The 13,510-nt window shown below is 46.5% G+C and overlaps 2 protein-coding genes across 9 annotated transcripts in view; both read left to right on the forward strand.

Annotated features, from left to right (window-relative positions):
* Positions 1–3,106, forward strand: part of PIK3R6 (phosphoinositide-3-kinase regulatory subunit 6) — a 57,650-nt gene extending 54,544 nt beyond the window's left edge. For all 8 annotated transcript variants that reach the window (XM_081272841.1, XM_081272836.1, XM_081272837.1 and 5 more), the window contains 2 exons: positions 1,758–1,870; positions 2,383–3,106. In XM_081272841.1, coding sequence (XP_081128967.1) covers positions 1,758–1,870; positions 2,383–2,539 — 270 coding nt within the window. In that variant the 3' untranslated portion in view covers positions 2,540–3,106. The remainder of the gene's footprint in view (positions 1–1,757; positions 1,871–2,382) is intronic.
* A 1,968-nt stretch (positions 3,107–5,074) lies between these two features.
* MFSD6L (major facilitator superfamily domain containing 6 like) lies at positions 5,075–7,637 on the forward strand. Its single transcript, XM_081272456.1, has one exon. It carries the CDS (start codon positions 5,564–5,566, stop codon positions 7,355–7,357), a length of 1,794 nt encoding a protein of 597 aa, XP_081128582.1. The 5' UTR covers positions 5,075–5,563; the 3' UTR covers positions 7,358–7,637.
* The last annotated feature ends 5,873 nt before the right edge of the window (positions 7,638–13,510 follow it).

Consider the following 13,510-nt stretch of genomic DNA (forward strand, 5'->3'; position numbering starts at 1 on the left):
ACACTACTGTGCAACCTTGAGCAGGTGACACTGATCCCCCCTGGCCTCAGTCTTCCCACCAGGTGCAGTTCAAGCATGGTCCCATTAACTGCCACCAACTGAATGTACCTGGCTTTCCTCCAGCCCCAGTTCAATAAGAATTCCAACCTCCTACTATATCTCCAGAAATTTCTGGAAGATTCCTGATGATATCCCAATGCTGACAGGAACCCAGTTAGCTGTCCGCCAAGCGCCCACTAGGTTTCAATGCCCCCTCACCCACTGTCCACAAGCAACCCCATCCCTGTGGCTGAGAGGCCCAAGGCACCAAAGCTGCTTCAGTTTCTGTTACAAAGCCAGGAGAAGTCCCCACTCTCCTTTTTCACCCTCTGTCATGGGGTCCTCCTTGCCACCCATGAAGGTTTTGGTAAATCTTTCTGACTTCACTCACAAGTCACCTGTTCAGATTCACAAGTCTAGGAATGGGGTGGTGGTAGAAGGGGTCTTAGGCTGGGGGACAAACCAAAGAGAAAAAGAATCCACAGTGGGAACCCCACATACACCCATGACAACTGAGGCTTCATCACTGAGACCTCTGTTTACACTTGGCTCCTTGGAAATTATAATTAATAATAATAATAATAATAATAAATGGTCACCATTCTTACAGTTCTTATCATATCAGGCACTGTTCCAAAAACTTACATATGCTATATCAGTTAATGTTCAGAATAGTCCTACAAAGTAATTGCTATTATCGCCATATTTTTTTTCTAAATAGCACAGAGAGATTAAGAAACATGTCCCAAATCACACAGCTAGTAAATGGAAGAGACAGGATTAGAACCTAGGCAATCTGGTTTAGAGACTGCTTAGACTCTCCTCCTGGGAGATTCTTGCACACTCTGCCTGCAGACTTCTGGCTGACCTACCCCAACTGTAAATGTTCAGATGACATTCCCAGACATGGTTCAGGTTGCTGTTGCTATCTGACAATGAAATAGTGGGTTGACCCATGGTTCTCGGCTCTGCATCCACGATCAACTCAAGGATCTCTAATCTTATGTGTGGTTCTTATGAACGGCAAGGATTGAGAACTGACTCTTGCAACGTCAGAGTTCTGGGGCTGCAAATTACCCAGAGCTGCTACCCATGTGTGGAAAGGATTAGAGACACAGAAAAGCCCTCTGAAAGTCCCACCTGTACCCACAATGCTCCAAGTCCTCTACGCCACGGTCTCCAGAGCAGCCCTCTCAGGTGGAGGATTGGAAAGATGCCTGGGGCCTGCTTTACTTTGGCCTGGTCTGAGGTTTGTGTACTTAGTTGCTTTCTGGACCCTCTCTCTATGCCCCAGTTAAATAATTTTGTGTGTAATTTCATGCTGAGAACTAGGGCCAGGACTTATAAACCCTCTGAATGACTGCCCAGTTCTACACATAGCAACATACAGGAGGTGACTGGAAAATGCTTATTGATCAACCCTCTAACTCATGTCACTCAATAATCTGGCACACACCATCCACAGCATTCCAATTTCCATTCAGGTTTCAGGAAAACAATTAAGATTGGGGAAAAAATTGCAGAAACCATGCACGATCCAAAGGCAACCAAGAGGCAATTAAAGTAGGATTATCACTGCTCAGAGTCACTTGCAGAAAGAGAGCCAGGGTCCTACCCTGTGGGCAGGACCGAAGAAACACACCAGATTCCAAGATAGGAGATGTCGGCAGGGACATCCACCAAGCAAAGGTGACACTCATGAGCTGTCTCTCTTACAGACAGTGACAAATACCTTCCGGACATCCAACATCCAGATCCAGAGCCAGGAACAGAAGCTGCTGACTCTGTCACTGGACAAGGACAGTCGGCGTACCTTCAGGGATGTGGTCAGGTGAGCTGGGCCCACCCCTAGGGCTCCAGGCCCCATGGCACAGACCAAAGCAGGAGCCAGCTCATGCCATCTTCTACTGCTAGTCTCGGATACCTCCTCAGAGGCAGAGCCTAGGATAAAGCAGGTGTACCTCGTGGGCATGGGCTTCCGCCACTGCCCTGTGATTTAAACCCAGGAAGAAGAGGCAAATGAATGGCTATCACTGATCCAACCCCCTCTGCTGGCACTAGCCTCTCCCACACATGCTACCCTCCTGGGGCATCTGTTTCCCAGTTAATGCCAGCTTTCCAGGTTTTTCCCACCGAGGTGTGTTTAGGTAAGGAAGGCAGACAGACACACAGATGACTGGATCCCCTGGGCAGCCCAGGCTCATATTCTCCTCCTCTAGAATTTTCCTCTTCCTTCTGCATTACCCTCCTCTATACCCTACATTAACAGATCTGCTTTTCAAACATCCAGGGCAGATCTGATCCCTGACATGGGTGCCCTGACATGGTCTCTTCCCATCACAGATTCGAGGTTGGTCCCTGCCCAGAGCCTCGTTCCAGGGCCCAGAAGTCCAAGACGTCGTGGCTCAGTTTACAAGGGCAGAAGGAGATGGAAATGGCCAAAGCCAAGCCCAAATCCCTTCTGATGCCCATTAACACATTCTCCGGCATCGTCCAGTGAGTCACTGGGGCAGCAGAAGAGCTGGGTCTAAGGACGATAGGCCCAAGAAGAAGAAAAACACTACCCCTCCAGCCCTCCAGTACTTACCCACAGTCAGAACAAGGCCTGGCTCCACTGGGCAGCTCTGGCTTTGACCAGGAGACAGTGAGAGACTGAGAGTGCACAGAGCTTGGCTGTGGAGTATGTGGCGGAGCAGGACCCACGCCAAGGCCAGGGGATCACCCAGCAAGACTGTGACGTCATGAAAGTACCCATACATAGCTTAGCTTGTCACATAAACATCCATACCTGCATTTATTTCCAACTCCTACTTCTCCCACTGTCTTTGCCCAAGTGAGCTCCCCACCCACCTCTGAAAACCAAGGTCAGAGCTACTGTTTTGGCTGGAGCCCTGTGGCCAAGGGGAAAATCAAAAGTAGATACAAACAACTGCACCTGTGCCCTCCTGAGTCTGTTCCCTTCCTTCTTGGGCCACTACTCACCTCATCTATGCCCAGAAGGGGCCTCTCCAGGTGGAGGAGGAAATGACAGAGTCAATAAATGTACATTAAAGTGTTTCTGCTTTCATCTAATACCTGGAGATATTTGCATTTTAATAAAAAACTGTGGGGAGGGGCAGCAGTACCTAATACAACCAATTGGACCCACTTAGGCCAGATAATGGTTTGGTGAAGTGTTAACTGATGTGTTCTGACACCCTGCCCCTTTCTCCTCTCATTCTTATTAATTTAAGGACTCTTAAATTAATTGTCCCTAAATAGAAGTGGGAAAGCAGGATAGTTTCAGAGGAGCCAGGACTTAAGGACATCAACATTCTTGCCATTTGAATTTTAAAAAATTATATCCAGGAGTAAAATATAAAAGATCGATGACACAGCCCAGTGACAGCCCCAGAACTAGGTTTGGGATGGAGGAGAAAATAACAGAGAGAGAACACAAAAGCTTGGACTTGAGCCCAACCCTGTCACCTGTGTGGAGTTTCCCAGGGATGCTGGCCATGGGGGTAGAGATGGTGGAAGAATCCCTCTGAAATTTGTGATTCAAGAGTAGAGAGGTGGGCACTTCATTTTTGGTCTAGTTGTCCTAGGAGTGGGGGCAAGATCCACGGCACCTTCTCAAGGTCAAGGAGATGGATGTAAGAAGAGCTATCTGGGTATAGATGGACCCAAGGGCAGCCTTAGAGCATGTCTCTGTGCCTTCTCGGGGCATGGGAAGCAGGCAAAGACTTTCTCAGCAAGAAACAGACACAGCCAAGGAATCTCAAAGAGAAAAGGGTGCATCTGTGGGCAGCAGAGTGAAGCATGGCACCTGAAGGCCAGATATGGGTAGCAGACGGAAAGCAGTAGGGCAGGTTGCATACCTTCTAGGACAGATCAGCCCAGGACAGGTCAAGATGGAGTCACCAATGGAGGTTATGGCTTCCACTGAAGCTGCTTTCTGTGGCACCTGGAGAGGAAAGGGACTAGCGACAGTCCTACAGGGATCGCTGAATTTGGTGCATTTACCTGGAAGTTGCTAGATTTTATTTTTTCTGCATTGGTGTGATATAAACTGATTCATATCAATTTGAGCATTCACAACCACTAGGGTTTTCAAGTAAACATCTGCAGAGTTTACCAGTTGTTAAGGTTAGGTGAGGGCTTTGTACCTCTTTCCCAGCAGCCTGTCTACCAACTTACAATGAAAGCAAGTCTTGACCACATTCTACTACACATAGATGATGGCAAGAAGCCCCAGCCCCCACCCAACCCACAGCCAAATTAGGTGCTTGGAGCACAAGTCCTATGAGAAGTTTACTGAATCACTGGCTGGACACTGAGCCACTTTGGAGCAAAGCCTATGGCACTCTTCCAAAGGGTTTGCACTGCTTGAATGTCTGGATTCTTCTGCCCTATTCAAGTGAAAGAGGAAATGCTTCTGAAAAAAAAAATTGTACCCAGTCCACATGACACCCTTGGGCACCACTAATTTTGCCAATGAAAAACTAGGCTAATAAATGAAGCCGCTTCTGTTGATCTATGATTGTTGAAGTGCTTGTAGTAGCTGCCTCCGGAGTGTGGCACTTTGATTAAATGCTAACCAAGCACCTGTGGAGTGAATACTCACAAACACAGCAACTGGCCTACCTTTGGTATAGATTTAAAACTAGCCAGTACCTAATACTGTTCCGGGGCTCTGATGCACCATCAGAACTGGATCTGACTGCTCTCAGCTGTCAGTCCTATTAGGGATTGTTCTGGCTGAAATAAATTGTGTCACCCATAGTCACAACTCTTCCAGAGGCAGCTCACGTGTAGTTCTGGGAACAAAAACACTGCCTTCCTGAAACTTGGATTGTGATGCAAACACAATAAGCAAGTTAAACACGAGAAATAGAAATTATAGTGCATCTGACAGTGAAGTGCTATAGACAAAAATTAAGCACAGGAGTGTGAGTCTTGGGGATGGCGGTAAGGGCTTGGCAATTTCACTTAGGGTGGGCAGGAATAATCCCTGTGGGTGGTCACTGATCAGGGGGCATTTAGCAAAGACCTGAAGAAGATGAGGGAGGGAGGAGACTCATGGATATCATTCATTCCATTTTTGCTCTCCCACCCCCAGTTTGACCATGAAAGTTTTACTCGCTAGAAGCAATCCAGGAATTTAGCTCAAGTTCCTGGCCAGGTGGGGCCTGTGGCCAGGCTCAGAGCGCACTCTGCAGGCTACTTCTCACGCCCCAGGTGCACCTGTGCACCACAGGGTTGGCGGGCTGAGGGCGGGAGGCTGGAGGACCTGGCAGGTGCAGCGGCTCCGCCCTCGCCGCACCGCCCCCTGGGGGGCAGGGCCACTTCCGGGTCAGTGGCCGGACGTGGGGTGGGGGGTGGCCGTTGATCGCGTGACCGCAGAGCCGCCAGAGGCCGGAGGCGCAGTCCTGCTAACGCTGCGCTGGGATCCCCGAGCCTCCCTCCTGGGGACATGGGGACACACCTGCCCTGCGCCCCGCGCTGCCCTCCGCAGGTCCGGGTCTGACGGAGCTGGGCAGCCATGAGCGCGAACCCCCAGTGGGACGTCAGCAGGGCGCTGGGGGTGGCCAGGCTTTTCCACCTGGTGTGCGGAGTCCGGGATGCCTGCGTGACCCCGTTCCTGACCCTCTACCTGAGACAGCTGGGCTTGGCCGCGCCCTGGGTAGGCATCCTAATGGGAACCAAGCACCTGATCGCAGCCTTCTGGGCTCCGTTCTGCGCCTTCCTGGCCAAAAGCTACCAGAAAAGGAGAGTGCTTCTGATCGTGTCGCTGCTTGGTTCGGTAGGAGCCAGCCTCTTCATGGTCCTCATCCCAGCCTTGGACAAAGATCTGGAATACGACTCTTGTAATAGAAGCAGTAGGGTGACCACTACAGTGGTACCCACAGGGGTCACATTAGCTGTGAACAGCATCCCCATCCAAGAGTCTGCCTCAAAGCACTCAGCAGGAGGGGCACCCAGCCTCCTGGCCAGGAGGGATCCCCGAATGGTGGAAGCCTCTGGCTTAAGAAATGGACCTGGTGAAAGTGACCAAGAAATTTTCAGTGATCTGTACAGATACTCAGTGGACTCCACTGAAGGAGCCAGGACCATGTCCCAGATTCTCCATTCTGTCACTTCAGGGGTGAAAGCTAATTCCTGGGAAGATGTTTTTGAGGCTTTCAACACTACCCTCACTTTGCTCCCTGAGGCCCCGGAGCTGGGAACGGTGGCCAACTCCTCAGTTGCCCAAGGAGAAGCTCAAGCCCTTCGCTTCTCCTCGGTAGGGTTGCGGTGGACTTTCATCCTCTCCCTGGGGTTCATGGTGTTCTGGGAGCTGCTGACCGCCCCTCTGGAGCAGGTGGCAGACGACAGCCTTTATGAATACCTGGATTTTGTGGATGCCACTGACCGATACAGAAGCCTGTGGATATGGAGATCACTGGGCATGGCAGCAGGTGTGTGTGGCATTGCAGTCTTGGTGGAGCAGCTGGACTGCTTCCTGGTGACCAATGGCCCTCCGGGTGTGGTGCATTTCTATGGTTATTCTCTGATCAGCACCCTGGCCTTACTGGTGAGCATTACCTTTCCTGTCCCCATCTACCGGCGTCAGGAGCCCAGCTACAAAACCGTCAAAGCACTGTCTCTTGCCGGGGGCGACGCCCGCCTCGTTCTCCTAGCCCTCACTGTCATTTTGATAGGAGCTGTTGTCAGTACCGTGCAGAACTTTCTGTTCTGGCACATGATGGACCATGGCAGCAGAGAGTTAGTGATGGGTTTCTCCATTGCCCTGGGCTTGCTGGGGGAAATTCTGCTCCATCCATTCAAAACTGCATTGCTTAAGAAACTGACCAGGGTGGGTGTGATAGGGCTGGGGCTGGGCTGCCTTGCCGGGCAGCTGCTCTACTACTCTTTCCTCTGGAACTGGTGGTCTGTGCTCCCTGTTCAGATCCTGAGTGCCGTCAGCAGCGGTGCTCTATGGTGGGCTGTGGGAGCCTCCATGGAGGACCTGGCCTCCCCTGGCACAGAGAGGCCTCTGAGTACCATGTTCCGAAGTCACTTTTATGGTGGTGGCTGTAGCCTGGGCAGCTTCGTGGGGGGCTTCGTGGCCATGCACTTCGGCCTGGCTGTGCTCTACCAGGCTTGCTGTGTGCTCCTGTTGCTCTGGTTAGCCCTGTTCCTGTCCGTCCAGCTGAGGCTGCCCCAAGACCGGAAGATCAACTACTCAAAGCTGCTGACTGTGGAGGGAGGTGACACCAGCGACTCTGAGCAGGGCTCAGAACGGGACTGGCTTGTGAAGGCCATGAGGGAGGAGCACTCAGACTGGAAGGGCTGAGAGGAGGTCTCAGTGCTCGGATCTGGGAAGGGACTAAGGATCGGGCAAAACTGTCTGCTGAGGACAGAATCCTGCCCTGGACTACCGGGAGCCTTGGGGATGAGGAGGCACGTCAATGCCAAAGGCCCAAATGGATCATCTCATTGCATGATTTTCTTTACTTTTGTAGTAAAAAGAGATTTGACTCTTTTTTTTTTTTTTGCCGCTTTAAAATAATGGAGGAAGAATACATTTGCTTTAAAACATTCTTTTGTATTCACTTTTTTTTTTTTTTTTTGGTACTGGGGGATTAAACCAAGGGGCACTCTATCACTGAGCCCTCTCACCAGCCCTTTTTATTTTTTATTTTTTCATTTTGAGACAGGGCCTTGCTAAGTTGCCCAAGCTGGCCTCAAACTTGTGATCCTCCTGCCTCAGCCTCCCAAATTTCTGGGATTACAGATGTGCACCACTGCACCTAGCTTTTTCAATGTATTTTGATGGAGAAGTTTTGTAGGAGCTTCAGTTGCACCGATTCTGGTGCTTTTGGATCCAGCAATGGCTGAAGTGATCCATTCAAAATGGAGGTGCCAGTAAGGCAAAAAAAAGGCCTGCCAGATACAATGGCCAGGCAGGGTGACTGACTTAGATGAGCCATGGGCAGTCCCATGGATCATAGAGGCCTGATCCTATAAAAACCATGCTGGGGCCAGAAAGGAGTAGCAGTAGACACCCAACTCTCTCCCCATATAGAGCACCCACACTCACCCCAGTGCTTAAGTTCCCTATGGGAGAAAATGATGGGGCAGTACTGTGTATTGGGGGTCAATAGGTTTCATTCATATTCTCAAATATGTATGTCACCAGGGAAAGGATCCTTAGAATCATTATCCATGTTTACACTGCAGCAGGGGCCATTGAATGCCCTTTGGACTCAGCTTTGCACACTCCATCTCTCAAGAGCACACGAAGATTTTAACATTTACTTTGATTAGGGGGCAGTGGTCTCCATAGAGTAGAATGCTATGTACCTGTGCCCAGCCACTTCTGGGGTTCCCCCAGAATCTTCCCTGAACCCCAGGGTAGGGCCCTTTCTTCCAGAGGCCAGTCTCAAAGAGCCCAATTCTACCTTCTGATGAAGTAAATATGGATGTTGGATTTAGAAGGAGCCTCATGTATAACAAATGCAGAATGTCTTACAGCTGGAGAATGGGAAAAGAGACATGAATGCCCACTGCCTTAGACATGTTTCTAGGGTCTTGATTCTTTTTAAATGCTCCCTAGAACGCCTTACAATACAAATAACCCCAATGCAAATTAGCTTTGCTTTAAACAGAGATTCATTTGACTCACACAGTATGTCTAGGGGTTAGGTGGCCCAGAGCTGATAACAGCTGCTCATTAGGGACCTAGGATCCTTCCATATCTTGGCTCAGCTTGTAGGCTTCCCTCTCATATTTGTACTCATAATAACAAGATGGCTTCCGCACCTCCAGACCTCTTACCCATGTCCAAGCAGGAAGAAAAGGGAAAGACAATAGGGCACAGGGGTAAACGGACTCAGAAAAACAAAAGCCTTCCCAAAATTCCTCAGCCAACATCTGAGTGAATTGTGTCACATGATCATCCCAAACGCAAGGGAGTATTGGAAGGCAGGGTGCAGTGATACCCCAAGCAAAATCTGGATTGTGTTAGGAAGAAGAGGGGCTGGATGCAGGATTGTCATCTAGGAACAGATGCAGCAACTGGAAGGAATTCACGGGGATTTGCATCCAGATTCATCTCATTCTAAAGCTTATGTTCCATTTCACCCCAGTAAACCAGCCTCCCCAATTCACCATCAGAAATGACTTTAGCAGTTTGACCCCAAACACCATAACCCAAAAAATAAATCAAAATTTTAATCTGCATTTTACATGAGAAATGGAATCTCAGAAAAATCCCACAGTGGGTCATTGGAAGAAACACTATCAGAGCCCTTAACCCCTTATCCCAAATATAAGACATTTCTTTTATTCCAATAGTCCCCAAGCCCCAGGAGCACATACAAAAGGACAGGTTCATGGGCTCCATCAGAATCTCCCTGGGGGGCCCAGAAAGCTATTTTGATGCAAAGTGATTCTGACCTAGTTAACCAAGCACAGTTTCCCTGTCCAGAACCCTTTGTCTCTCCACTTCCTTACCAAATACTTCTACTGTGCAATGAAAAGAATCATGGGCTGTTGATTGGCTACTATAGACCAAGCACTGCTCTAAACACTTTCCAGGTACAAGTTCATCTTCAAAACAATCACAAAATATAGTCATTATCACCATTTTCAATTTATAGGTAACAAAGCCAACGGCTAAGTAATTTACTTGAGGTCACACAGGTAATAGATGGCAGAGTCAGGCTTCAGACCCAGACTGGTGGCTCAGGGATTTGACGTTTTGATCACTGTGATCTATGGTGGGAGGATTAAATTGAGATTTTAGGGGGCTGGGGATGTGGCTCAGTGGTAGAGTGCTTGCTTAGCATATGTGAAGCCTTGGGTTAGATCCCCAGCAACACCCACACACATACAAGATTTAAGGCAGCATTCACTAGGTAGACAGAATGTAGAAAATTATCTTCCTGGCACAAACCAACAGGAATTGGAATTGGCATAAGAGCCAAGATCATAAGTGTGGTTTAGACCGAGGAAGAGAAAGAAGAGAAAGAGTTTTCTTTGCCATTCTTTTTCTTTTTCTTTTTTTAAAATTTTTCATATTGTGCTTGTTTTTTTTCTAGATTTTTAATTGGTTCGGTTTAGTTATACGTAATGGTGGGATTTGTTGTATATTCATCCGTGAACACAATATCTAGCAGCATAATCTGTCCAGTATCACTCCTCCTCACTTCCCTGCTCCCTCCCTCTCCCTCTGTCCCCTCCCTCTATTCCACTTACTTCCTTTGATTTTCATGACCTACCCACCTTTCTTTTCCCTTTTCCTCTCTAGCTTCCACATAGGAAAGAAAACAAAACCCTTGGCCTTCTGAGTTGGGCTTATTTCACCTAAAGTAAGGGTCATTTCTTTGCCCATAGGTAAATCTGTGTTGGGCTGTTTAATCAACCTTTGACTCCCCTGTGTTAAGAATTGTGCTACTTGCCTGGGGAGTTCAAGGATTGATAAAAATGATAGTTCATGATAGTTCTGGCCTCAAAAAAAGTCTAGCTAGATTTACTTAAGTACAAGAGCACATATATAAAGGAGCATGGGACAGAATGAAAAATGCCACACAGAAAGCATTAGTGGAATTTAAGAAAGGGACACCTCATTTCTGATGAATGAACTCCAAGAAGGTTCAAGAAGGAGATGGCATTTCAGTCTAAGCCTTCATGGATAGGTAAACGTGTGTGTGTGTGTGTGTGTGTGTGTGTGTGTGTGTGTGTGTGTTACTGGGTATTGAACCTGAGGGTTCTCTACCACTGATCTATACCCCCAAAGTTTCTTTCTTAAGTTTTTTTAAATTTTGAGACAGGGTCTCATTAAGTTGTGGAGACTGGCCTCAAACTTACAATCCTCTGTCTCAGCCTTCCAAGTTGCTGGGATTATCAGTGTGTACCACCACAGCTGGCTTGGGGATAGATCAACTTTTAACAGGTAACTCAGGAAAGGACATTCTAGAACACTGTGAGCAAAGCTACAGAGGAGGGAAAAGCATGGAGAATTCTTGAAGGATAGCCAAAAATACAGTTTGGCCAGAGCAAAGGTTTTGTTTAGGACAGAGCTGAAAGGGAAAACTGGAATGATAGCTTGGGACTAGATCATGAATCCAGTTGATTCTGTAGAGACTGGGGAAACCATGGAATGTTCTAGACAGGGTCATGACAGGCATTGTCTACACTAAATCCTTTTTAAAAATAGCTTTATTGCAGTACTATTCACATACAATTAGCTGCACATATTTAATTGTACAGTTTGTTAAGTTTTGAGTAAGAGCTATGCATATTGCAATGACTTCTGACTTGGGTTTTGTAATAGCCAAAGGTTACAAATCAGAAACAGCTGAAGCTGTGTGTGGCACACACCTCTAATCCCAGCAGCTCAGGAGGCTGAGGCAGGAGAATTGCCAGTTCAAAGCCAGACTCAGCAATGGGGAGGTGCTAAGCAACTCAGTGAGACCCTGTCTGTAAATAAAATACAAAATAGGGCTGGGGATGTGGCTCAGTGGTTGAGGGTCTCTGAGTTCAATCCCTGGTACCAAAAAAAAAAAAAAAAACATAGGGCAAGACCGGGGAGGGACCCAAATGTGGAATCCCTGTGTGCTCTCCTGCGAAGCATCACTCTCCCAGCTTGTGGATTTGTGACACTGCATCCCAACCAGGGAGACTCGGCCAACTGTTGATGTGCTCAGTTTTTACTGGAGCTTCATTACATAGGCACCAATCATTGACTCACTCAATCAGTCCTTCCCCTCCCCCCAGAAGTCAGGCTGACATCAAAAGGCTCAAAGTCCTAACTTTCTAATCACATAGTCTTTCTGCCACCACCAGCCCGGATCCTAAGTCATTCATTAGCATAAATTATCTAGAGGCCTATGATGAATCACCCTCATTAGCATACATTCAAATGTGGTCTGAGGATCCCACCATAAATAACAGACACTCTTACAACTTGGAAAACTCTAAAGATTTAGCAGTTACCTTCTAGGAACCCAGGACAAAGGCCAAATTCATTATTATAAGGATAACTATTTTGAATTATGATGCAAAATAGGGTTGTTGAGTTTATTAGTGATGCAAGCCTGTAATCCCAGCAACTGGTAGGTTGAGACAAGAGGCTCATAAGTTTGAGACCAGCCTCAGGAACATCATCAGCAAGTTAGGGAGACCCTGTCTCAAAAAATAAAAAAGATTGGGTGTGAAAGTTAGTGGTAAAGCATCCCTGGGTTCACTCCCCAGTATCAAACAAACAGTATCAATCCTTTTCATTGCTAAGTAGTCTTCTTTTGTTTGGATATACCAAATCTATTTATTCAGGCACCTGCTGGTGAACATTGGATTATTTCCAAGTTTGACTATTACAAATAAAGCTACTGTGAATATTCATGTTCAAGTTTTTCTATGCATTCTTTTATTGGATAAACATTCTGGAGTGGAACAGCTAGACTGTATGGTAGGTATATGTTAACTTTTTAAATGTAAAAATAATTATTTAATGACTATAAGCAAGACCAAAAAGTAGAATTGTGCTTCTTCTGCAGACTGAGGGTAAAATGAAATGCTATGATTTTCCATACAAACATGAAATGGTATTCATATGTGGATTTATTCATATGGAATAAACACCCTCACAAATAACTGACACACCAAGTTCAACCAAAGTAAAACACAAAATGAAAATTGTTGGGTTATTCATATCTTAAATTTAACATGCTTGCTCTATGTAAAAAATACTTATAGAAATTCATAATAAATTGTTTATATTTCCAGACACTACAGAGAAGACATACTCCATTGTTAATTTTGTTAAAGAAACTCTTGAATTTGAAATTACTCTTAAAGCCCACATTAAAATAACTTTAGATCAAATGCCTTCTTCTAGCAATTAGCTGCCTTATTTAAAAATTTGTTTTAGAATTAGTGATAAATATGCATTTTAAAAACACAATAATTCCACCATAACCAATGGAAAGTTAAGACACTATTTCCATACCCCTTAAAGCTTTTCTCTACTGCGACAAATTTGTTTTTACATTCTAATTTTTTTTAAATTTTTACAATAAGAAATTTTTTTAAAAAATTAAACAATAAGAAAACAAATAACCCAATCAATAAATGGGCCAAGGATCTGAACGGACACTTCTCAGAGGAGGACATACAATCAATCAACAAGTACATGAAAAAATGCTCACCATCTCTAGCAGTCAGAGAAATGCAAATCAAAACAACCCTAAGATACCATCTCACTCCAGTAAGATTGGCAGCCATTATGAAGTCAAACAACAACAAGTGCTGGCGAGGATGTGGGGAAAAGGTGGGTCTGCAAATTGGTGCAGGCCAATTTGGAAAGCAGTATGGAGATTCCTTGGAAAGCTGGGAATGGAACCACCATTTGACCCAGCTACTCCCCTTCTTGGACTATTCCCTAAAGACCTTAAAAGAGCATACTATAAGGATACTGTTAAATCGATGTTCATAGCAGCACAAT

This window comes from Spermophilus citellus (genome assembly GCF_964194105.1).
Source record: "Spermophilus citellus genome assembly, chromosome: 17".
NCBI classification, from domain to species: Eukaryota; Metazoa; Chordata; class Mammalia; order Rodentia; family Sciuridae; genus Spermophilus; species Spermophilus citellus.

Bases quoted from the DNA above. Each gene is read 5' to 3' on its own strand.
- MFSD6L (XM_081272456.1), top strand. From the start codon at position 5,564: ATGAGCGCGAACCCCCAGTGGGACGTCAGCAGGGCGCTGGGGGTGGCC.